The 26,918-nt window shown below is 41.6% G+C and overlaps 1 protein-coding gene across 1 annotated transcript; it reads left to right on the top strand.

Annotated features, from left to right (window-relative positions):
• The first annotated feature begins 21 nt into the window (after positions 1 to 21).
• On the top strand, positions 22 to 26,811 carry LOC147899217 (uncharacterized). Its single transcript, XM_087377662.1, has 5 exons — positions 22 to 529; positions 24,071 to 24,338; positions 24,484 to 24,875; positions 24,979 to 25,805; positions 26,400 to 26,811. Exons 1-5 carry the CDS (start codon positions 22 to 24, stop codon positions 26,724 to 26,726), a joined length of 2,322 nt encoding a protein of 773 aa, XP_087233788.1. The 3' UTR covers positions 26,727 to 26,811.
• Positions 26,812 to 26,918: the final 107 nt, after the last annotated feature.

Genomic DNA, 26,918 nt, shown 5'->3' with positions numbered 1-26,918 from the left:
AGGAGGCCTCAATTTAGGGTAATGGTGAACAGGAATGGTAGTGTGTACAGGGAGCATCTCCTTCTCTATAAAAATCTCCCACACTCCTACTTCCTTTGTGGACTCTCAAGTCATGCAGTTAAAAACTGTCCACAGAGGAGAGCCAAAACTAAGCCCAAGGATCCTGCACCTCCCAACAGTAAACAAACTGAAAAATGGATCCCCAAGGTTCTAGTTTCTTTTGAAAAAATCCTTATCCAAAAGGAAGACCCTGCCAAACCCTTGCTCTCTCTTGAGAAAGGCAAAGGGAAGCTTGATGACACTATAGCACTCAACAATGCTTTTAATACCCTAGCAGAGAGTGAAACTAAAGAGTGGATAAAGAAAAATCAAAATTTGGATCTGGACTCTCAAATAAAGCCAGGCTGGTCAAAGGATTTTGAAGAGGACATAAACAGAGAGGATGAGATAACCTCTTCTAAGATCAGTGATGAGGAAGACCTAGAAGTGGAACAAGACATGGTTGTTGAAAAGGATACTGTTGACCAAGGTAAGGCCTTTACTCAGGTGCAAAGCAAGAGAGCTCTCTCAAGGTAAAAATGCTTCCCTCCAGATCAACAGCCCCAATCCCAGGGCCAGAAAGGGAACCAAGAAGAATGTCAAGTAAACCAATAGCCATCCTCTCCCTCAGTCTCTGAGGACCTACTGACCTTGGCAGAGGAGAAGAGTTAGCTTATTGGCTGAGAACCAACACTCTTTCCCCTACTTTCCTTACTTTTCAAGAAGTTAAAGTTTCTGGACTATCTTTGGAGAAGAGAGTTATAGCTATTGACAAGAGAAGGAAATGGCTCTTCACTCAACATGAGGAGGGAAAGGGTGGAGTAGCAATTGGGATACTCTCTAACTATGCTCATGGAATACTTGATGTTGAATTGGACACATAGAACATATGGATAATGATTAAATACATTATACATGGACAGTCTTTCAGACTGGTCTCCTTATATGCCCCTAACAGTACACAGGAAAGAATGGTGAGCTGGGAGTCACTACTTCTACCAGGAAATAAATGTTTTGTTGTGGGGGATTTTAATATGGTTGAAAGTTCCACTGATAGATGGATGGGTAAAAAAACATTTATCAGAGGCAAGGATCACTCTTTGGGAGGATCTGAAAGAAGACCTAAGTCTACTGGACATGGGGATGAAGGGCACCTTTAGTTGGTCAAATAGTTAAGTTGGAGACAATAGAAGAGAGGCTAGATTGGACAGGATCTATGCTTCTCAAGAACTAGTAAGATAGACTAGCTCTCTTTAGACTCAGGTCTTCTCCTCTTTCTTTCTCTTAGATCACAAGCCAATCCTTCTCAAATGTGATTTTGGCTTGGGTCAAAAAACCACATCATGGTTTAAGGCTGATCCTAATTTCTTTGACTTGAAAAGTGTCCAAGAAGGGGTTAAAGCTATCTGGCTTAGAGCTTTCATTGACTCAGCCTCAGCCAGTGAATCTTGGTGTACATCAGTTGAACAGACTCAAAGACTGCTCAAAAAAGCTAGAAGGGACAGAGCTAAAATGAGGGCCAAGAGAATGGACAACATTCAAAACATGATTACTTCCTTGGAGACCCTAGCCAGGGGACCCACAGGCTCAGGCTAAGGCTCAGGCTAACTTGGTTCTTAAAAGAAATGAATTTAGAATTCAAGAATAGATTCTTTTGAATGATTCCAAAATATACTTCAGAGATTGGTGGGCTGGTAAAGTTGAAAGACCTACCAAAGAGTACTTCAAACTTATTAGAAGGAAAAGGTCCAATGAAGAGGTTCCCCTTCTTAGAAAAGCTGACAACTCTTTTGCTCTCTCTATTGAGGAGAACATTGACCTCATCCAGCTCCACTTTCAAAACTTACTTTCTTCCACCATACAAGTAGACACTGAAGTGATAAAGGCCAAGGAACTTTGCAAGGAAGCTAGAAAGAACACTGTGCTCAGCTTTGATAACAAGTGCCTGGAAAAACCTTTGTCTATAGATGAGCTCTTTGAAGCTGTCAAGGTGATGGCAGATGGTAAAACACCAGGAGAGGATGGTCTACCAATTGAATTCTACGAAAAATTCTGGTCCACTGTTGGTCCCTACCTCCTATTGTTATGGAAAGAAAGTGTAAAAAATGGGAACTTGCTTACATCAATGGGAGTGTTATTAAACTTATTCCTAAGGAAGGAGATAAGGCTGAGTAAGAAACTGGAGGCCTCTCACTATGCTTAACTGCAGCTATAAATTTTTTTCTAAAGCACTGGCTCTGAGCGTAAAAAGAACAGAATGGCCAAGTAGATACTCCTAGAGCAGAAAGGCTTCATAAAGGGCAGACATCTGCTGAAAGCCATCATCAATATCTGGGAGGGTTGTGAGTATGCCAGAGAAACAAAACAGGACATATGCTTTCTAAAGGTTGACTTTGACAAAGCATATGATAGACTTGAATGGGACTTCATCATTCACTCTCTGGCTGACATGGGCCTTGGCCCTCTGTTCATCTCTTTTATCAAACTCCTTCTCACTAATGCTATAGCCAAGATACGTGCTAATGGGATCATGAGCCAACCCTTTGGTCTTAAAAGTTCTATAAGATAGGGATGCCCTATTGCTCCTCTACTTTTTGCAATCGCTGTTGCAGACTCCTTGGGGTGGCTTCTACAGCGATAGAGTCAAGAAGGAAAGGTGAAAGGTATTGAGCTACCTTCTAGAAAGCACCTTATATGTCAACAGTTTGCTGATGATACAAACTTAACCCTCAGGAATGATACCCAAGATATTAAAGAGGCTATGGAGTCCTTAAAGATATTTTGCAAAGCTTCTGGTTCCAAAATCAACCACTCCAAAACTGGATATGCAACTCTCAAAGGGGATGAACAGCCTGTTTTGGAAGAAATGGGCTGCCAAAGAATCAAACATGGCACAGTCTTTAGAGAACTGGGTATCCCCATGGGGTTTGATATTTCCCTCAAGCAAAGATGGGATTGGTTCTTGAATAGGTTCCAAAACAAGATTGAGAAATGGAGAGGATTCCAGGCTAGTATGGCTGGAAGAAGAACTGTTCTCAACCACCTATTGTCATCTTCTACCTCACATCATGGTCCCCCTCTAAAACTGGAATTGACAGGTTCATAAAAATTTGCAGATCTTTTCTTTGGGGAGGCAAGATAGACAAGGTCAGATGGGACTTCTGTATCAAACCCAAGCAGGAAGGAGGCTTAGGGGTTATTGATATCGAGCAGGCTGCTCTGAAACTCTCCTCAACATGGATAATTAAAGAAATCCTACACCCTCTTGAGGATTGGGCTCAAATTCTCCTAAGGAATATCAACTGCCTAAGACCTTTGAGAGCTCCCAAGTGGGAAAAGTACCCCATGCTGTTAGCTATTTGTAACCTTGAACCCTGCAAAGCTAAAGGTAGCCAGCTTTGGATCTCTCTATGGACAGCCTTTAAAGGTATTAAAAGGCAAATTGTCTTTTCAGGAAAAGGAGCTTTTATGACATGGGACTCAATTTGGATTTCAGTTATCTTCAAAGAAGCTGTTTTGTCTAATGAAGAATTTGTTAAGGCTGCTCTTCCCTTCAAAAAGGGTTTGCAATGTTGGGGTCAGCTTTGGAATAGAATTGAATTAAGATGAAAATCCTGGGTTGAGATTAGGAGAGAGTTAAGTTTAAATAACCAAAGCCAGACACTTGTTTTGGATAGAATTCAACTCTGGAAGGGTAGTGTATGTATGTATGAATATTCGTACATACATACATACATACACATGTACATACATACACACAAAAACACATACATACATAATGTATCCATAAAGAGATATTAAAAAATGAGAAAGCAACTTTTCTTGCTATTGGTAGAGACCGTTTGCTATATCCTTATCGCTCATGCTATTCCTGTAGAGGGAAGACTTTTGAAAGAAGAAATTAGGGTCCTAATTGATCCTCAAGGAACACCATGGACCTTTATGATTGTTACAAATTTTAATAGAACCATATGGGACATTAAGGATCCTTATGGAACCTTGTAGATCCTAAAAATTCCTTAAAATTTGATACTAGGCCTTACATATCCTTGTGTGGCATAGCAGACCCATTATGGGAACTTAAAGGTCCATCAAATCTCTAGTCTTCTAAATGCATGGATGGGTCCTAATATATGCTCATGGTCCCCAATTCAAGCTATATGCCCTAGCTATCCAAGTAGGTCCTAATGGATCTCGTGGGATGCTAGTAGGTCTCTATCTATCATTATTATTGCTTTAGTCGGGCTTTGAATATTCCTAATGTTTCTATGGATCGAGATTGATCCATATGGCTGCTAGTGGATCTTTTTTAAGCTAATTATGGTCACACAAGGTCAAAAGAATCTTTTGAAGTTTGAGTTTCTCTATTGGAGTAAAATATCTATATTACTCTTAAAAAGGAAAATATTATCATTGTAGATTGAAAAGTGAATTTACTATGTCATTCGCTCCATTGACATATTGTATTGGATATATTTTTAACTAAAAACACTTCATTGATATAAAATAAATGTTTATACCTCATCAAGGCATTCATCTTCTCTAATCAATGGAGACCAAATCTTGATAATGAATCTTCTTGTGCTAGTGGGTCTAGATGCATCAAGGAATTCATCTTCTTTAACTAATGGAAACCAAATCTTGATGATGAATTTTATTGTGCCAATGGATCTAAATGCATCAACTAAGGTTTGTCGAGAGCTAGTGGAACCTATGGGATCTTTAATAAATTCTTATGAATATCAGTGGAAGCATATAGTTCAAGATATAGCCTTAGAATTAATAGAAACCAAATCTTAACGATGAATTTCCATCTTCCTCCTCCTCCTCCTCCTCCAGATCCACATGTACCACCTTTGCCAAATTCTTATCATCCTTATCTCCTCCACCTCCAACTCCACCTTTCCACAACTACCATGTCCTCCACCAACTTTACAAAATACTCTCCTTCTCTTCTCCTCCACCTCCACCTCCACCTCCACATCCATCACCATTTCCACTCTCACTACCACCAATCCAATACCACCCCCACTAATCTTATGACCATCTCCATCTCATGAAATGACTAGCTCATAGGATTTAAATGTTTCTCTTGAATCTATCTATGGGATCTATTTCCTATGAGTGTTTTAGGATACCTATGATTGTGATCCTAAGGAGAGTACATTGCTAGAGTTAAGTAGGATTGTTCGAATCAAGTAGGATTGCAAGAATCAAGTAGGATTTCTTAGACAAATAGGTGCATGGTCTCCTACTAAAATTGTGATGTCATGTCTAAGATGTTTGGTAAGAGCCCCCACAATATAATTATATATTACCACCTAATTGTCCCTTGTGCAATACTTTCAAGAAATTTTGAAGGATTTGATTCCAAATATATATGCAATATGTGCCTACTTTGAGAAATGTTATCCACATTTGCCTTGGTATTCAAAACATAATTTAAAGTGTTTCTTTTGATTATTTATCAATTTGGACAAGATTAGACTAAGTCATGATAAGATACGCACAAAATAGTATTAAAAAAGGGTGATTTGATTAGGCAACATAATGATGACATGGATTGGAAAATACTCCAAAAGCATGATTTTATAATGGTTGTAATTTTGTGTAGATCAAGCTTAACTTGGTGGTAAAATGGATGAATTAGGCCCTTTGAAATTTACGTTGGTTTTGTGGGATCCTTTGGACTTTTAGCTAGTGTGATATGCTTAACCTTTGTTATCTTAGTTAGTCAAACTAATTGGCATTAGTTTATTTATGTTAAGACTAATGATAGCTAGAGAAATCTAACTAATTGGGGTAGCTTACTTGGGTTAAGACTAATTGGGATAATTAGATTTATCTAACTAATCGAGGTAACTTACTTACGTTAAGACTAATTGGGATAGTTAGATTTCTCTAACTACTTAGGGTAGTTATATTTCTCTAACTAGTTGGGGTAGTTTATTTAGCTTAAGACTAAATATAGTTAGATTGTACTAATCTAAGGTTTAAAGTATAGTTCTAGATATAACCCTACCCTAATAAACTCATCCAAGAGGAGGAGAGAGATGATGAAGCATTTGGAGCCACTAGAGCTGTTCTACAGGGAAAGAGACTTGACAGTCAACCTTGGGAAGAATAAGATCATGATATTCAACACCTCACATGCTATGCTACACCAACATAGCTTCACTTACTGAGGTGAGCTAGTAGACATAGTATAGTAGAGATAGCTTCACTTACCAAGGTGAGCTAGTAGAGATAATATAGTCCTACACATATTTGGGCATAGTCTTTCACAGGGCTAGTTTATAGGATGACAAATGCAGCCAGAGCTAGATTCACACATGGATAGGGAGCCTTGTCTCGACTAGAGAGGCAATTCTTTCAGGCTCATTTTCAGGACCCCGTTGATGAAGAATTAGCTTTTTGACACCCTAGTGAGATAGACTACCATGTATGCAACACCTTTCTTGAGGAGTGACACCTTGGCAGTAGAGTGGAAGAAATTTGAGTGGCTATAAGTGGTTATTTAGAATAAGCCCTCACTTCCACATCAGATAGTACAGGCGGAGTTCACCATGACACCTATCTAGGTTGATGCCATCTTTTAGATAATGACTTACCTCCACAGAGTATGGGCCCTGATAGCAGAAGTGAGAGAGGGAGAGATAGAGGAGTGCACATGATATAGCTACTTGTACACTAAGTGTATTGACAATGAACATGAAGATATATATATATGTGAACCCCTTAGGGTTAGGGTTTTCCCCTATGCCCTATGTGGGTAGTGCAATTTACACTATCCTTAACACCCCCTCTTAAATTGCAATGGGTAAGTAGAGGGTGCATGTACAAGACCTATCCCAACCCATGGGTGGGAAAACACTGTCTCACCAAGATGCAGAAATTGGTATGCAAGTGCCAAGAGGAATGTGAGCAGGGGCTCAAGCAAGCAAGAGTGCCGATACAGTTCATCCAAGACATGAGATAATCACTTGAGCCTCAAAAGTCTTGCAAATAATTGAAAGGGTGGATGAAGAAGGTGTGTCATGCCATTCAATAGAGGGATCCACCCTAATGAAATGGATGTTTGAAGAATACCCCACCTTCCAACAACTAAAGGAGGATGACAACATGTCCTTATATGGCTTAGAAGAGTTGGAATCGATAGGCAGGGAACCTATCACTGGTCCTCAAGACATTGCAGGATTAGCCTCATTCATGTCCTCTGAGATCAAGATGCCCATCATGACACTATTACAACCTGATGCTACTCTTTTAGAGACCTATTGGATTGGATGAATGGGAAAATAGTGAGATGCCGGTCCACTAATCCTGAGAATGTTGAATCTCCCAATATCAAGCTCAAGGCTTCCCAAGTGTGATAGTCAACAAACGGGGCCAATACTTTGGTATTGAAGACTCTTGGTGTGCTCCAATACTTGAGTTAGAAGACCCACTAAATTGGATGCATACACTGGCAACAATTGATCTACCAACTGCTAAAGGCACTCAGACAATGCACCTAGACAATGATAAACCTACTACCATTACACCTTTTTACAGCATAAGAGTGGCACTACCTAATCAAGTTGAATTTGCAATTGATAATGTTTTAAAACCTAACAAGATAGATATGACTCCATCTTGACTTTGGGTAGAGTTGACATCACATGCCGAATACAGGCCGTGATAGATTGGCGAGCAAGCAATAACCTCATCTTCGAGGAGACATTAAAGCATCTTGGCCAAGTACACCTTGTAGTATATGATTCTAAAATTCAATCCATAGGAGGTACCTCAATTAAGGTTATTGGCTCTTTATTGCTGAATGTTTCCATGGATAATTACATTGTGCCTTGCAAGTTTTTTGTAACTCCTACAGGCACCTTAATGGAAGTTGCGATTCTTGATAAAAGCTGGATGCAAGACACCTACAAAGGCTTGTTTGGTGATGAATCCACCCATCAAGATGAGATTATCACTACCAACCATCCCAACATTCAAGCATCATCATCAATGTCTACTTACATCTCTCAAACTCTGTAAGAGCCTCATCAACAAAGAAAATGAAGAAGAAGAGCAACCAAGCAAGTGTGGGTCCGAAAGGATCTACTAGAGGCCCAAGGGTACTTTGAAGGTGAATCATACATTTGGGTTTCAACAAAACCTCGACATCAAAAGCTACCTTAGTATGTATACAACAAGCCCCAACATGGAAGAACCAAATGATTCCATCCAAAAAGAAACATACAATACCATTGGTTTTCCATAAGATTACTAGAGGCCTAGGGATATTACCTTGGAAACACTTATATTTGGATACCCAAGGTACTAAGGGTAACAAGAGCACCTCCATCATCTTCCAGCAGTGACAATAATGTGCTCAATAAAAAGCCAAAGAAGGAATGGTGGCCTAAGCTTCTAAAATCTTCATCCTCAACAAATGAGAGGCAAACAACTTCTTTGGGCCTATCGATTATGAAAAATCAAGACAAAGATTGGAGAAAAAAACCACAAGAACCTACCTTGAAAAAGGTAGAACCGTAAGAACCTACTCAAAAGGACAAGGTAAAAGCACCAATAAAGGAGGATCACATACCATAGATATCCTCTACCTCTTATTGAGTAGTTACACAAGAACCTGTCTCATAAAAGAGATAGGAATAAAAGAACCTACTCGATCACTAATCTATCAAAAAGCCATTGGATTCATGTCTTCAAGGCAAATGGCAACTACACAAGAAAATTTCTCCAAAAAAGACATAGTAACACAAGAACTTGCCATGAAAAGAAGGGAATCTACTTTGGTAGCTACACAAGAACGTTCCTTAGTACACAATTTGGCATCAAGATTTGTGGCAACTACACATGTCACACCAACCATGCCAGACACAATGGAAGTCACACAAGAACCTTCCAATGAGAATGAGGAATTATTTTCACTAGCAAATTTCTCAGAAGCAACTTGGGCCCAATAAAATAGAAGCTCTGCAAGACACTACGGTCCTACTCACATTTGCTCCAGAGGACATACATCACTTTATTACGTTGAGACAATGGAAATTGAGGATGTCATTGACAAGGGCATCAGAAAGATGGGATCAGGAAGGACTACTTCAAGCTCAGAGATCTTACAATGGCAATGTGGATCCCCAAGCATCATTAACACGGCAGCCCACCTTCTTGTGCTTGTATCAAGCCCTTTAGAGCTACAAAAAAGAAGAGGAGAGACTTGAAATGTTTGAGTCTACAAAACCAACAATGACGCATTCATAGGCAATAGCTAAACAAGAACCTGCTCCTAAAAAGGGAGGAGTAACATAATCACCTACTACAAGCTCCACAAAGGACAACACAATGCTAGTTCAAGGCCTTCATCAGTTTTCCCATGAAGAAGTACAAACCCACTCCTTTAGTACGACATTTTTTCAACTCCAAAGCAGTAGACCCACAAGAACCAACTTCAAAAAATGGAGTAGATCCACAAGAACCTACTATGACAAAAGATGCTAAAGCCCTTCACAACACATTGCTACCATGGAAGAAGCTCCTCACTAGCAAAGGTCTGGGACGAGTCAAAGACACATTAACTAGTATCCCAAGGCACTCCTTCACATACATAACAACAAGTGATCCTACACCAACATCTCTACAGGGTGACTCTGATGATGAAAAAAGGGGTCTAGATGAGTTTCTTGTGACCCTCAGAGCTTTTTTCCACATTTCCTTACTAACACCATAATTAAGTATCTAACTCTGAATCATCCTCTTCTCTTTATTTTTCCTTCCTTTTTTTTAAAAATTACTTCTAGCTTAGAAGCCTTTCCTAGATCCTAGATGCTACAAACCTCTTCAACCATAGCCCTCATTTTAGGAGTTTGTAAGATGTATTATTAGACTCCTCTAGATTTTATGACTCAATCAAAATAAAGCTCCAGATGGTGCCACAACCTTATTGGGCTCAAATAATTCCAAGCAAATCCCTCAATGAAATATAATCCATAAAATGGATTTTGAATGAACTTCAACGTAGAGAAGCAAGGAAAAATGTCATGCAAAACTTCGGACTTACAAGCATGGCAAGTCAAAGACATAATCTGATGAGAATCCAATATATTCTACTCAAATCAAATATGGGACATAAGGAGGAGCATGAGAATACACTATACTTACCTTGCTAACATAGACACCACTAGGATCTTACAGCAATCCTACTAACACCTTCTCTCTAATAACTTACCCCTTAGCTTTTTCTTTTTCTTTTTCTTTTTCTTTTTCTTCTTCCTTCATTAAAAGGACACAAGTACTCAATTTGGCTCACTTAAACTGTGAGGTGCCAGTTCCAAAAGAATCACTCATCCATAGTTCCAGCAACAATTCTATAACAAGGATTCACTACATCCCTCTAATGCAATGTCGCAAAAGAAGATTCATCCCAATGCACAATAAAGAATACTTTACATGATCTTCATTGACAACACTCTAATGAACATGAACTTTGCATGATCCAGAGGACTGGATCGAGATCAGGAAGGGGGGCATGTTAATTGATTGGTTAACAATATGCCACCACTGGTTAGTGATGTCGTTTGATGGATAGTGGCAAGTCCGTAGAGCTAGGATGTGCCTTGGAGCCTAATAGGTCCAAATTGGTTGTAAAAGAATGAGGAAAGAGAGTGGTATAAAGGGAATAGGGTTGGCCTTACCTTCAAAAGGTGACATGTATAAAAGGCCAAGTGGTTGACTTTGGTCTTCATTGTTGGATGCACAAGTTTAGAATACAAGCTCCCTCTTCTCTTTCAAGAGTGTTTTTGGATGTTCTCTTGTTTCCTTTGTAGTGCCTTTGTGTTTGCCACTCCATCCCCCTTCATTCTCCTCTTATCTTCCCCTTCTCCCATCTCCCCTTTCCCTCTTTCTCTCGTGGAAACACATTGCAACAATCCGAAAGCCACTTGAGTGACACTTGCCGGATGGCTCATGCTTTGCATTCTCTCAAAAGGAGTAGCTTGGAGTGGAGGCTCCATAGGCATTTCTTCAAGATCCCCGCAACACGTGAGTCACCATTGAGACCACACATCACGGCTACCATAAAAGCATGTGTGGAATGAAACTTTGGCAAAGGAGATACTAGACTCTTACAATGCTGAGGACCATAGTGTCATTATTAAAAAATGATGCCCATGTTTGTTTGAGTACAACATTGCTAAAGGAAGTTTTTCAATTCAAGGCACACCCAAACCTAGGACAGTTAGCCTCTGTTTAGTGGTGTGATGCTTACTTTTATGAAGATACGTACTCAAGCTCGCAGGGCTACTTGATTAGCAAGGATTTCGAGGAGGGACTATTGTTGGGATACAAATTTCTATTAGAGTTCATTGGCTTGAAGAAAAGTGTGGGCTATACGCCATGACAATATGGGGCTTGACTGTTGTGGTAGCTCTAGAGGATGACCTTGTAGTGGATTGGCTCACAAATTCTGAGAAGGCATTTGGGTCTTAGTTGAAGGCAGTTAGCAAGGGACAAACCCACTACAAGCTTGGTCCCATCTCTACATGCTACATTATACACTCATGACTGGCTAGGTACAGTGCCCAAATCTAATTAGGATGCAATTATAGCACCTGGTGATGTGGGCTTATCAGGGGCCAAGGATGAAGAACAATGCTTAGGAAAACAGAGCTCGGAGGAGCAAAATGACCACACTGACCAAGGGATTAAGAAGAAGGAGCAGACTCTAGAGGGGAATAGTGGTGATGGCATATTTAAGGAGAAATTGGTAGTTGAAAATTCTCCTAAGGGGGTAGATGAGGGAGATACTGAGGAGTTACAGCAGACACCTGCCAAGCAGCGGTAGCAGTAGCTTGAGTAGAAGACTGGAGGAATAATAATGGAGATGCCAACCAGTGCCATCACACTTTCCTTGCCTCCCCCGTTTGCTTTATGAGGCTTACGTATCCTTGAGCCATTCTCCCTTGACCCCTTTCTAGCACAGGATAATCATCAAGATCAGAATGCCACTGAGTCCTAGTGGCAGATCCTATGGGTGAACATGGTCCATGCAGCTCAACCCCTTGAATACTTAACCAACCACTTAGAGAGCATGGGCAAAAGACTTGCAGTAGAAATTTTAGAAAATTTGGACCACAATTTGTTCCTTTAGGCATAGTACAGGGAGGAGTTGGCTCGGTTCTTTAAGGAGAAAATGGTAAGACTAAGGAGACCCCAAGCGAGTCTCATAGCCAAGTGCAAGAGTTTGCACGAACAACTTGATAGCAAGAGGGATGTATAATGAATTGCTCCTAAACATTTTCCTCCTAAGTCAAACTCATATCGAGCTACAGATGGTGGACTGTTGGCAACCTCAAGTGTGAGGTGGATAGACTGCAAAGAATTACTACCAAGTCCCAAAATGAGTTGCTAAAGGTTGCAGTGGCCAATATAAAGCTCCAAAATAGGTTGGCAAAAAGGCAACAGAAAAGGGTCAACCCAAAGTCACTCTAAGCAGCCCAGACTTAGGTGGAAGCATTGTAGATAGAGAATGCTCAACTCTGCGGTTAGGCAGTTGTAGACACTGATGACCTAAGGGAGGAGAGCGCTTGGGTGCAAGCAAAGTTGGAGTAGTATGCTCAACTTCAATATCTTATCCGGCTCCTCCAAGCACTTGACAAGCATTTGCGTAAGTTACCCAGGAGGTAGCCACTAGACAATGATGACTTGGAAATATGCCAAGCTAAGCACTAAGTGTCTCAGGCCAACACTCAGACATGCACCTTGGAGCCAAAGCCTACTAGAAGTGGAGGTACCTCACGAACCAAAGCAATAGAGGAAGCAATGGACTAGGCACTACTATTGCTTGATCTAGTGGGAGGAGTTGAATCAAAGAGTGTGGGCACTCAGACTTGCAACAATTTTGCAAAGGCCACAATGCAAGTCTCATTTTTAGGGGACAACTATTTTGACATGGGGATTCAAACGTTCGAGTAGATTTTTGATGCTAAGACAATATCTTCCCAAGGCCATGCCAATATGAGTACTAGGTCGAAAAGGGTTGCCTTTTTATTATTGTGCATAGCGAGCAAAGTGAGGAGATCAAGTTTAATCCTCCCTCCCCATAGTCTTTACACCAGGGCATTTTAGGGTCAATACAACCCGTCATCTCTATTTATGATCAAGCCATAAAGGCCTTCAATAGGAGTGAGCTACTTGTCAGCACAACATTTTCAAGGCTAAGTGATGACGGTTGATTGCTGCCCGCATCTGTCAACTCCCCAAGCCTACTATGCTCGAGCTGCCATCCTACTACACAGATTTAGAGGGAGTTAGAAATATCATTAAGTAGCCATGTTACAGAGGTAGCGACAATACACAACATTCAAGATTTGTGCAAGGACCCTAGGACTAAATGGCAAGAGCAAGTCACACCTATCCATAGGTATGTAACTCATTTTGAATTTGCACTTGAAATCCTCATGGACCCTTTGCCGAGTTTTGGATGGTGGACTGGCTCACCAACCCAAAAAGGCCACCCTTGGATATTAGTTCATTGTATCCATGGCCTCCTCATGAGCAACAATGTTTCACCCCAACCCGACAACTACCTTTCCATCTCCCTGGGAAACCCATAGATGAAGTCGGACCGTCTACTCCACCATCCCACTCCACTCCACCACCTCGATGATGTCAACATCCTACACAGCATCCCCACAGCTTCAAACCCCCGAGCTTTGATGTTTGAGCAACAATTGGTACCTGCCAACCCATCATCATGAGGATCCGGTTCAAGGATAGCCGAGGTGAAATGTTGGTCCTTGGGGTTAAGGCCAACAAGAGCGCTGGTCAAGGCCAACATAGGAGGGTGCTGTTAGACAATGAGGAGTGCTACTGTGCTCGAGAGTGGTGGAACTTTTTGGTTCGAGCAGCACTCACAATTGTATGGGTTATCATGGGTAGTTTGACAAGTAGCAGTATGGCACACTGATCACGTTACGTTTTAGAAGGTGGTTTGCTTTGTTAGTAAAAAGTCTTTAGAACATGGAACTGGTTACAGTGGCATTGTTACAAAAACACTCTATCTCACCTGAGCTTGCTAGGCTAGGAAGCTATTATTGAGTATTCATTGCAAGCCAACGTGGCTTGGTTCAAATTTTATATCAATACAAGTTGATTTTTGTGACTATTCTTCTTTGGTGTTGTACATTCAGTATTGTTATTTCCTAAGTAATGTGAACTCAGTTCTCCCATGACCATATGGTTTTCCCCTTAACAACTTGACAAAACATGTGTGCCTCAGGATCTATGGAGCACTCTAAGGTGGATGAAACCTGTGTGGAAACATGATGAAGAGAGTGCTCATGACATGTATCTCAAGTCAATTAGGTTCCAAGATAGATTAGCTTGGACTCATAAAGAGAATCTTGAGATAGTGCAAAGTGCTTGATTTATTACTTCAAATGAACCTCCCTTTTATAGGTGAGGGTACTTACATCCATTTGCTTGCTCACATGTGGGATATCTCCTCCATGCCATGTGGCAGCTTATCCTTTGCTCATACCTTTGCTCTACATGTGCTCATGGCACCACAACTCTCAACACCTCCCCTTGGTGCCATAATCCTTTGGCTACTGCAAGGTGGTCAGATGTGAGTTACATTCCATCACCTCCCCTTAGTGCTTGCATTGCTACTTAAGGTGGTCAAGTGTGGTTTTTACATGTCAATACCTCCCCTGGGTGCTTTCATAGCTACTCTCAGGTGGTCAGGTTTGATTTACAAAATATAGGCAAGGTTGGCAAGGTTTTTGTTTCTCAATACATTCCATTGATGTCACCTTTTGGCTCATGGCTTGATGATGATAGTGTTTGATTCTTTGTTTGGTGTAGCTACCTGCATGATGCTTTGTTCTTCCATGTGCCTTGATGCTTTATGTGTGGATGCCATGCTTCGTGCTATGGTCATCTCATGCACTTGTGCTTTTGGCTTGCTTTTTACATCGATGTTTACATTCATGCTTTGCTTTTCCAATGGTTGCAAAGGTCTTACCAATTGAATTCTTTCAATATTAACAGTGTCTAATTGCATGCAATGATTATGATCTAACAGACACGTAGAGCTCAAAAAGACGATCACTTTTCCTTTTTGGACCGTGTCCAAATTCTTCCTGGATTGCAAGTTATGGCTTGTTGAAGTTTTTGTGAAGAAGAAGGGCCTTTGATGATGTGGCACAGGGATTCACATGCTGAATTCCATATTGTGCTTAGCAAGGGACTCTGTGTGCTTAGGTGGAACTTTTAACTAACCACATAACTTAACCATGGCTATGTTTGACCTTACTAGAGTTAAGTCTTATCTGCCAACTGGCACTCTGCTAACCAAAGACCACTAAACCAAACTTGGAGTTAGCTAAACTGAACCACGGGTCCTATCTGCCATGTGTCTTTTTGTGTGGAGACCTTGGAGAAGAAAGAGGAAGCTTGAAGCTTCTCTGCGCTGTGACGACGATGGCGCTGCGGGAGGCTGGAGATCAGCGAGTCGTCGTAGGAGCTATTTGATGCAAGAGTCTTCTTTGCGGTTGTGGATAGGACTCACTAGTAGAAGCTGAGCGCGTTGCCACTGTTGTTGGATGCGCTTGGAGAAGATGCACTAAAGATTATTGTTGCAGTCGTCCATGAAGGTTGAGCTTTGGTCGTTGAGAGACTTTGGCATATCTACTGGATCTCCATCGTCGACACCATCGCTCTTTGTATCCTTCTCTCTACCTTCGCAAGCTGTAGCCCTTGCTTCCAGCTTGAGTGGACAAGGCTTGATGAGCAAGCCCTCGTACCAAACTTGAAACCGTATGCTGGTGGATTACTACGGTAGGCAAACACAGGATATGTAATAGAGAGAATCGACAAGGAGCTTCTTTGTTGTGAACTGTTGTAAGGCAGCTTGAGTCATGCTACTAGAGTCGGGTCTAGGCTTAGAGTTGCTGATCTGTCGATGGTTGTTGCAGCTTGATAGGCCATAGTCGTTGTAGATAGAATCCACTACAGAGAAAGTTGTAGAGTAGCCTGAGTTGAAGGAGTTGACCGATTAGTTACGAGATCCTCTTGGGACAAATAGCCTTCAAGCCTTCTCAAATAGAAGGAGATATTGAACCTTGGGACTACCAGAATGAAACTCTCTCTCTCTCTCACACACAACGGAAGTAAGTGGACGGAAATTCTCTCTCAAGAAGAAAGTGATCTCTCTTGGAATGGAAGTGAAGTTCACTCTAGAGGAAACTCAAATCTCTAAATGGAGTTTCAATATTTAGCTAAGAGAAACCATGAGTACCTAAGGTGTGCCTACAACTAATCAAGAAGAGCTAGACGTAAGCTCTGATACCATGACAAAACATGTGTGCCTCAGGATCTATGGAGCACTCTAAGGTGGATGAAACCTGTGTGGAAACATGATGAAGAGAGTGCTCATGACATGTATCTCAAGTCAATTAGGTTCCAAGATAGATTCGCTTGGACTCATAAAGAGAATCTTGAGATAGTGCAAAGTGCTTGATTTATTACTTCAAATGAACCTCCCTTTTATAGGTGAGGGTACTTACATCCATTTGCTTGCTCACATGTGGGATATCTCCTCCATGCCATGTGGCAGCTTATCCTTTGCTCATACCTTTGCTCTACATGTGCTCATGGCACCACAACTCTCAACACAACTATCCTTGAACTTTAAGTGTTTAACATTGGTATTTGTTCTGTCACCTGATCACGCTACACTAAGGATTGCAAGAGTGAGTGCATCTTCACCAAGCATTGTATAGGGTTGGGATAGCACAAGCATCGAGCACCTTACATTAGGGGAGAATTGGGGTCTCAAAAGGGCCTCATAAGGAATGGGCTAAGAAATGGATTAGGCCTAATGCAAGCCCTCTTGTGGGGTCCAAGTGAGTCCTAACCCCCCTACCTAGTTGGGTTAAGCCCAGTTGATCCCACCTCTTACACTTAGGAGGGGGCCACCTCTTACACCAAGAAGGGGGCACTTTTCCCAAAGTCAAAATTTCAAACTTTGAACTTGAATTCCCTCTCTCTCCCTCCTACCCCCATCCTCCAAAGTCAAACTTTTGAATTTTGAATTTTGAATTTGAATTCCCTCCTCCCCCCATCCTCCTCCTTGTCTCCATCCTCCCTCCTCCTCTTCCACACATCCCATTCCTCCTCCTCCTCCTCCTCCTCCCTCCCTGTGCCTCCCTCCTCCCTCCTCCCTCCCTGCCTCCTCCTCCCTTTGTCCACATGCCTCCTCCCTCCTCCCACATGCGTCCTCCTCCTCTCCCCTCCCAGTTGCTTTTTCCTAGTCCTCCTGCTCCCTCATGCTCATCCATTCTCCTCTTCCCTCATGCTCATGCCTACTCCTCCTTCCTCCTACTCATGCAAGCTCCTCTTGCCTCATGCTCACGCCTGCTTCTGTAGCTTCTACTCCTCCTACTCATGCATATTCGTCTGTCCTCATCCTCACACCTAGTCCTCCGCTTGCTTTGCCTCCCTCATAATCATTCATAGTCCTTCTCATTTCTCCTCAAACATCACCTACCTTCTATCATGGCCTATCACAGTCTCTGTAAACTTTGCGACTATTGATGGCACCATTTGAGGAGATCTCCCACGTTACCATGTGACCGTACAGTTGCAAGATCAATATGTGATCCATGATTTTTTTTTTTCAAAAAAAGAAGCATCTTGAACCTTAGGAGGTGCTCTAAAGAGGAGAACATGAGCTAAAATGTTAATTTTGTAGTGTTTCAATGTAATTTCTTACTTTCGATAATCCACACTGGTGCATTGCTTTTGCTAAGGTTCCCTTAGTTGTTCTTTCAAGAACTTCATCGAGGATGATATGAGAATGGTGGGCATGGATGATATGAACTCTTCATATCAAAAGACACAAAGTCATGCATGAGCAAGTTGTTTTGGAGGTGATGTAGGACTTGAAGGGAATGGTGATGCATAGGAGATGCCTAGAGCTTGTGATGCTGCTAATGTAAGTCTTGAAGGCAGACCTACAACACACTTAAGAAGAAGAGAAATTCACCCATAAGGGCCCATAAAGACTGAAATGAGATTTGGGGATGATCTAGGGTGTGGGTGCACATGGGAGGGTGGTCAAGCATGGGTTAAGGGGGGGGAGGATGGTTTGGGTGGTCCTCAATGTAAGAGGAATAGCCAATAGGGCTCTATGCATGCTTGCCATCCCTCCACCTCAACATACCATTGCCCCACACAAAGGAGCACTCTCATTGGTACACCTCAAATCCCTCTCTAATCCCTTGAAATTAGGAAACACTAATTGGAGGTCCTTTGAGACCCCATTTCTCCCCTAACGAAGTTGGTCGTGGGTGACTAAACCAAAGCATCATCTCTATAGAGGGCCTACAAAAGGAAATACAAATAGCATAGGCCAAATTCTACACACTTCTTCCTTTGACAAACTCATATTCTCATCACCCCATTATACACTAAGTACAAAGCTTGTCCCTCGATAATTTATGGCAGTGCCAGACTCACAAGTCTAGTAACCACCTCACATGACTATTTATAATGGCAATGACAAAACCTCCTCAACAAGATAATAACAACAACAACAAGGACCCCCCTTTTGTTATTAAGTACAATGACTTAAATACTCTTTTCCTTAATGGGTGGTGTGTATTCCTTGCCAGGAATCTTACCTCTGATGCCCCTTAATCATGATTTTGCTAAATGCTCTCAAGACTAGAGCAGTACTTGTGCCAAAATTTATGGCAAGTTCCCTTAGGGTGTTTGCTCAGTGCACTACATTGTGATTCAACCTCTATCTCTAGATTACTTGAATACATTGGGTAACGAATTCCTTCATCTTGCATTCTCTTAACTCGGCCTTCTCTTTGTTGGACCCTTCGTTTTGGGTTTCAGCATTATGATGTTATTAAGTACTATTCCTTAAATACTCTTTCCCTCTTAATGGGTGGGCAGTGTGTATTCCATGCCAGGAATCTCACCTCTAATTCCCCTCAATCATGATTGTGGTAGATTCTCTCAAGACTAGAGCAGTACTTGTGCTAAAATATATGGTAGGTTCCCATGGGATGCCTTTTGCTCAATGCACTACCTTGTGATTCAACCTCTAACTGATCTCTTCATCTTGCATTCTCTTAGTTGGGCCTTCTCTTTGTTGGTACCCTTCGTTTTGGGTTTCAACATTATGAAATGTTGAAATCCAATGCAAGACATGTGAAAAAAACAAGAAGCAAAGACCATAGTTTGCCAACTTCAGCCATACACATCACAAACTTGGGAAATAGACTCCTAGACAAGTGCAAATGGATTGTGCAAAAACTATCCTATTTTCTTGTTCTTCATCAAAAGTTGAATGGAATCAATGGATTGAAGGCATATTCACAAAGCTTCACAAAAAATGGCTACATTGAATGTGGTACAAGTAGCATACCAATGGAAAAAGAGATCAATATAATAGAGTCTTCGTGTCTAATCCTTTTTGGCAAGCTACATTTGTCAAATCTTGATTAAAGTGACCAATCCAATTTGTCTCTTTTCAACGACGCAAGTGTGTCAACTAAAGTTTAAATAAAACAATTCATACATTAAATCTAGAAAAAAGAAAAAACAATTTCCTCAATCAGACTTGTAAGTTAATGAATTGAAGTAGTGATTTATAAACAATAAAATTTTAGATATTACTAATTTTGGCTTACAACACTTGGCAATGGATTTTCATCATAGGGAGTGCAAATGTATTATGTAAATCCTACACACATCATGCTGCCATCATGAATTTTGAATGACATGGCAATGGATTGCATACAACAGACATTGCATATAACAAATCACAATCATGTCACTTTCATCCTAAAAAGGTAGACAGTCCAACTCAAAGATCTAAAGGCCATTGTTTTCTCTGAGTTGTACAATGGAAGAAAAGTAAAGCCATACCAAGCAGCAAGTTCTTCGGATAAACAAAACTAAAAAACAAACTACTCTTTGACAATGCCTTGGTGAATTTCTCAAACTACAACATGCCAGCTAGTTGATTGGTCACGGTGGAGGAAATGCATCGTATACCACCACATGATAGGATTAATGTTGAAAGCCCACTAATGCAAAATCATCATGCTAAAGCAAGGGAGGCTCATGCAACCATTAATCTGATAGGACCCCTAGTTGCATATTTGGGTTGACTACATTTGGTTAGGGACCCCAGTGTTCATCCTCACTTGTATACTTAGTATACTATTGTCTCTAGTTCTTTAATACCAATCCTGCAAGCAACATCTGCTACTTACAAAGTTATCAACGTCTTAGGAAGCTTAAGATTACCATAGTTTGTGTGATTTGGTAGTCATCCTCACATTCCTTCATTCTACTTAGCTTAGTTACATCTCATACAATCTAGTAGAAAAACTTGGAAGAAGTATATAACAGCTCAATAATGGAGAAGAGTGTATATTAGAACCTTCAATAAGTCTAATCTCACTCTCTTTAAAGTTCTGTTAAATATTGCATATATTAAAAGATATAAGTAACTTCAAATTAATTGACTTGAAATAGCATGAATTTCCTACTTTTATCTTCATAATAACAATAGGTAAGTAATATATTATTTGCAAGATAGGCACACATGAGCATGCACATATTCAAGAGAAGAATTTATTACCTTATGCAGCACACAAAAATTAAAATGGAGAGAAGGGTCATCATTTGGTTAGGATTCTTTGACAATTCAGCTTTCCCCTTTGGGATAGAGCCATAATTTAAAATTGGTAAATGTTTTGGACCATTTGGAAAGCAAGAGGGGAAGGGCGGCAACCAAGGAGGTGGGGAGTGAGTAGAGGCATAGGATGAGCATGCCTTTATGTTTAGGAAGATTAAACATAATTATAATCATTTAAAGCATGTGTACTTGAAATTTATAATTGCATATTTTTATGGACAAGATGCCTTTTATAAAAGAACAAGTTTTTAAATGTATATTGAATATATATTGGTAGAGTTCGGGACATCTTTCACAACCTAGCCTTTTAATTAGGAAATCTTTCAATTGAAGTAGGAGTAAATTAAATATTGAAAACATTTTGTGCAATTCCTATGGACCATTGATGTCTTATCCCTAATTAGAATATATGAACTTTAAGTGAACCAAATCTTTCATGATGCATAAATTTCTAAAAACAAGCTATACAGAATTGTTTTTCCCAAAGTGACAATACTAAATACAAATCTCGAGCAAAATTACTCTTCAAAATATAGCATTAGATGATGCTATTGGACTCGTACTATATTCAGTAGGACTATATATATATATATATAAAGCACTGCAAGTCATGTACTTGAGCATCATCTACATGTACATTTGTACTCTTTCAACTTTGAAAGAACTCTATTCGAATTGGCACTAGAAGCTAGTGCTTTTCGACAAATAATGAAAAACTCACTCATATTTGAATTTTAATCAATGTTGCCCCACCTGCATTAAACTTCACCTTCTATAAAATGTAGACATTTGTATGAAGATATCTCAGACAATTAGATGAGTTATCACACATGATTTTGTATGAAGCTATCTCAGACAATTAGATTAGTTATCACACATGATTTTGTTCCTTTTCTCCTTTTCCACTCATCCAGATGGCTTGCTCCTTGCTTTTTTGCTTACGACCATGAACATATATTAAGTTGAGTGCATGTAACAGAAGCGGTTTTATTGATTATTGACTAGTATTTCTTGATTTATAGATTATTTTTTTGAATAAGATCCTAGTAAAAAACTCGCAAACTTGTCAAAATAGAAGTTTCGTTTTTATTTCTCAATGAATATGGTCAAGTAATATCACCTTAATTGCACGTTCCATAAAGGTCTTAGAATAGTGACTGGAAGCCAAATGCTCGTCTCTAGTCTCCTCTACTAATTGCCATTTGAGTCTCCTAATTTATGTGTTTTTAGCACTAAAGATTTAGCTCTTAGTTGTATGTACGAAACTAATCTCGTAGTTATGCCCCACTTATGCTAGCACAATGACAAGACGTGTAGGTTGGTGGCATGCTTTGATTGAAATCCCAAGGGTGCATCATAAAATATAATATTGGATTTGAATTTAGTAAGAAAAGTTTTATTAAGAAAGTGAAGCTAGGACAAGTAGGTGCTTTATTAGTGTACGCCACAAACCCACAAGCTACATGTACAAACTTATACTAGTGAATCCTAGACATTGGGATTCTTTGAACAAGCTACTTGTAGCTCTTAAACACACAAGCTATATGCAAACTAATACTCGTGAATCCTAGATTGAAATTCATTCATTGAACAAGTTAACCTCTTTGCAAAATTTCTAACCCCCCATGTGCCACCCATGTTCTATGCTATCCTCTAAGTCTTCCCTTGTTCATGTCCCTTGATCCTTCTCTCTTCACAACCTTTCCCATAGCTCCAACACTTAACTAGGACTTAAACATAATAATTCGTAATGGTGTTGTGGAAATTTCCCTTAAAATACTTTTGTAGCCTCGAAACATAAGGAAGACACTTGAGCCCATTTGGTTTTGAATGTATGCAAGTTTCCAATGGATTGAATGGAAGAGCATAAAAAATAAGCCTTCACTGTAGAGGGTAAGTATAATACCAACTAGTGTTTGCTAGCTTGACTTGTAGAAAATACATGTGGGGTAGCTTGAACCCATAGAAAATACATGAGGAGTGGGGGCAGGCATTAGAGGAATTGTAGGAAGTGGTGGATGCGATGATGGATGGAATGTATGGTAGCAGAAAGTAAGCCATTAGAATTATAAGTGGTGGATGTTATGATGTATGAGACATAGTGACAGAAAGAGGGGGGGGGGGGGAGAGAGAGAGAGAGAGAGAGAGAGAGAGAGAGAGAGAGAGAGAGAGAGAGAGAGAGGCTCTCATTCAAAATTCTTCTATTAGGATGCCCATATTGGGTACAGATCATGGCTTGCCCATTTAGTGCTCACCATTTATTTGGATACGGATCAAGGCTTGCCCATTTAATGCTCACCATTGTTGACTCTCCCCTTCCCCTTCTTTCCCTTGCCCGCCTTAGCACACTTGAAGAGACTTTCTCTCTCTCTCACTCACACACACACACACACACACACACACACATGCACGCACGCACACACGTGTACTTGCGCACACTCACCACACAGACACACAAAAAATGCATGCACGCACAAGTATTAAGGGTCAGCTCAGGCAGTTTGCGTATCCGCATTCGATCCCCTCGAGGAGGCTTTGAGCAATACTCTTAGAACAACCTGGGAAAACAAAATCCTCCGGACTTGTGTGCCACACTCCTTTACACCAAAGAAAAACAAGCCTTGGGAAACACGTGCTTGGAAAGACTCTAGCTCGAGCTGGAGGCAACAAACAACACCGAGGGAAAAGGGAAAAGGACCTCCAAATGTATCTCAATTTTGAATTTCTGGAAAAGGAAATAATTTGCTGTGCTACATTTAAAGGTGGCGTTAGAAAGGCGGATGGCGTTTAGGCTTACCGCTAAATTTAGCGAGGGGTCAAACCATAAGGGGAGAGAGAGAGAGAGATAGAGAGAGAGAGAATTCTCAGCCTTGGTTTTCTCTCTCCTTCTGAGCGTGCGTTTTCTGTGAGGCTCTGGTTTTCTCTCTCTTTCTGAGCGTGCGTTTTCGCTCTATTTACTGTAGATTTTCTTCCCCTGCCTTCTTCTTTCTGTTTGTGCGTCTCTTTCTTCTCTTGCCCACTTCTCTTGATTCCCTCGCCCTCCTCCATCCACACTCGGATCATCCTCCCAGCATAGCATCTGCCTCTTTCCCCTCAACCCATTTCTCATCTCTCCTTTTTCCCTTGACCAATTTCCTCCCATGGATCCCCCCCCCCCCTCCCTCCTCTCCCTTGCCATCTTCTCCAACTCTCACAAACCAGGTTTCCACCCCCACCTTCCACCTCATCGCTTGCACGTTTTTTTGCTTCTTCAACACTAGCCTTTCGCTTCTGCTTTTCATTTGTTTTTTTTTCCTGCTCCAGAGTACGTTCGAAGCATCCACTTCTACGATCAGTACAATGGGTTGGTGTCCACTTTTCAGCAGGAATTCTTACTGCATCCAGGCGCTTATTCATGTATAAGCCAGCCCCTCCCTTCTGCTTATTTCCGTAGCTTCACGTCCTCTGGCTGGAAGCCCTTCATCAATGCCCTCAAGCAGATGCAACAGAGCGATGGGTGGCAGTGCGTGCTCGACTTTCGGAGCGATCGTCCGAGGGAAACGACGATTGTAGCGCTGCTGAGTCCCTCTAGGTCGGCAGCCGACAGTTGCTGTTGCGCATGATTTGTTTGTCTGAATGGGATCCTGTCATTTGCGATGCCTCTGAATAGGTAGTTTGTGATCTGAGTCAGTTTGTAATCTTGTGAGTTGTGACTTCGTCCATCCCTCGCGCTGCAGAAATGCGGAATTGAACAGCCTACCCTCTCTTGTTCATGACCTTCGCTTGGTGGAGGCAGCCATGGCAGCATATAGCTCCGAATCTACGCTGGGATCTTCTTACATCTCAGTAGCTGAACTCAACGATATTGGCTGCGAGGATACAATTGGCCATAACGGGGAGCAACCCAATTCCCACTGCGTCCCTCCAGACTTATCGATCTTCTCGGGAGAAACATTCTCTGATCAACTGAATAACATTCCTGGGCTCGAGACACCAGATAGGACTCCTCAGGGTATGCAGTCGGATATCTGGCATGCGTGGGGCTCGGATTTAGAGCTGGCAAGTCCTCGGATTTCTGAAGCCTTTGAGCTGGGGTCAAGGAGAACGAGTTTCGCAGACTCCAATCAAGGTACTTCGTGATTTTTAGACCCTGCATGGATCCAAAAATCAGGTAGCAGCTGGTTGCTTGTTTCCCAATACTACGATTGAAATTGACAATTTGTGCGTCGCAGCGACCCTTGGTTCTTCAAGCCCCATGTCGACATCGTTCGTGAGCGAAAATGCAGCCGATCCTGCTCTTTGGAGTCTCTCGCTCCTAGGTTCAAATTCTCAAGCTCCTACGGATTTCCCGTCAGCGGAGCAGTCCAATATCACGTTGCAACTTTCAAACTCGAGTCCGGTAGACAGTGGCAACCTGAATCTTGAGCTGGGGCGCACATCAGCGAGCCTGCAAAACTCTGGCTTGACTGAAGTAGATGCTGAAATCGATCGTTTTTCACTTGATTGTTTTGAGCTCGAAGGACTAAACTATATTTTGTCCGAAAATGACAAGGAGGAGGTGCAAGAGGCACCTTCTCTGTGCAGCGACGTAAGCGTTGGAAGCAAGCCAAAGGATGCGAAAGTGGGCAAACTATTGGCTTTGAAGCATGTATTGCCCTCACAATTAATCATCGAGAACGAGGAGAGTGCCAACTCCCCAACAACTTCGGGTGGAAGTGATCGTGTGAAAATTTATGGGGCACAGTTTCAGGAAACCAGCGACTCTCCGGCAACGTCGAGCGATCATAACTGGACAAGTCCAGCAAATAGAATAGATAGGAGAAGCACTCAAAGCCGACAGAATTCGGAAGGGCATTCGCAACATAGAGGTACGAGCGAGAGGATCACAGAGATAACCTTGACTGAGCTCTCTCAGTATTTCCACATGCCCATTACCCAGGCTTCGAAGGAGCTTAAGGTTGGCCTAACAGTCCTGAAGAAGAGGTGCCGGGAGTTTGGCATTCCCCGTTGGCCGCATCGAAAGATGAAGAGCTTGGACAGCCTCATCAATAACATTCAGGTGATGATCGATACCTAGCGATTGAGAGGGGTTTCCGGGGAGAGGTAATAAATATTCTTGCTTGTTCTCTGATTCTTCGTCTCGAATGCTTTTCTAAGAATTGCGAGCCAGAAATTTCGGCCGCTCCCGTTCTAGCTTCAAGAAACTAAACCCGCAGGGGATAGGATCGCGGTAGTCTTCGTTCGATAGCGTAAATCGTATCCTTGCGAGCAGGATCGACTGTGCTCGATAGTTCTGGCCGGCTAGCAATCTGTCATTATCAATTTTTAGAGATAGTACGTAGTCATTGTCGTGCTCAAATTTCCGGGCGAGCAGGTCAGGATTTGTTCTTGTGGTGTCATTATAGGGGATATAGCAAAACACGAGAAAGCTATGGGGTGAAGAGGACAATGCGACGATGTAGGCCGGCACGAGGGAAATGGGGGCCGGGAGCTAAACAACGAAGGACGGGCTAGGCAGGAGGGAGGCTGAGAGGAGGATGGGAAGCGAAAGATGATGTGCGAGAGAGGACGGGGAGGCGGGGGGCTAAAAGGATGGAAAATGGTAGAACGGAGGGGTGAGTGAGAATGATTGACGATGATGATGATGAAGCAGGATCTGGCGAAGGAGCAAGGAGTGAAGTGGTCGGAGCAGCTGAAGACGGCAGTGAAGGAGCTGGAGGAACAGAAGAAGGCGATGGAGGAGATGCCAGGATTGGAGCTAGCCGAGAGGACCAAGAGATTACGGCAAGCTTGCTTCAAAGCCAGCTACAAGAAACGTCGGATCACAACATCGTCACTGCAACAACAATTAGATCATCTCAATTCTTACGACAATAATCCGTCGTCGACAGAGCTCGCCAACAATCTCATCAACCAGCCCCATTCGAAGATTCATCGTCATCGTCTGGGGCTCCCTTCTGTCCAAAATCTAACTACGTAAAAGACTTAATTAGCATGCTTCATAACAATCAATCTATCTTAAGACAACGTTGATATACGATACTACAATCTGACTATCTATTATGGCTGCGCAAAATCTGTTTAGACAAAGTTTCTACTCTAAAGTCGATATACAATCAATCAAAGATGATGGTTTAGACAAAGTTGATACATAATCTATCAAACTTGATAT

The sequence above is a fragment of the Dipteris shenzhenensis genome, chromosome 8 (assembly GCF_047967505.1).
Source record: "Dipteris shenzhenensis isolate YYH24624 ecotype China chromosome 8, Dip_SZ_1.0, whole genome shotgun sequence".
NCBI lineage: Eukaryota > Viridiplantae > Streptophyta > Polypodiopsida > Gleicheniales > Dipteridaceae > Dipteris > Dipteris shenzhenensis.
The sequence above is the reverse complement of the archived record's forward strand: the minus strand, read 5'-3'. Positions and strand labels throughout refer to the sequence as shown.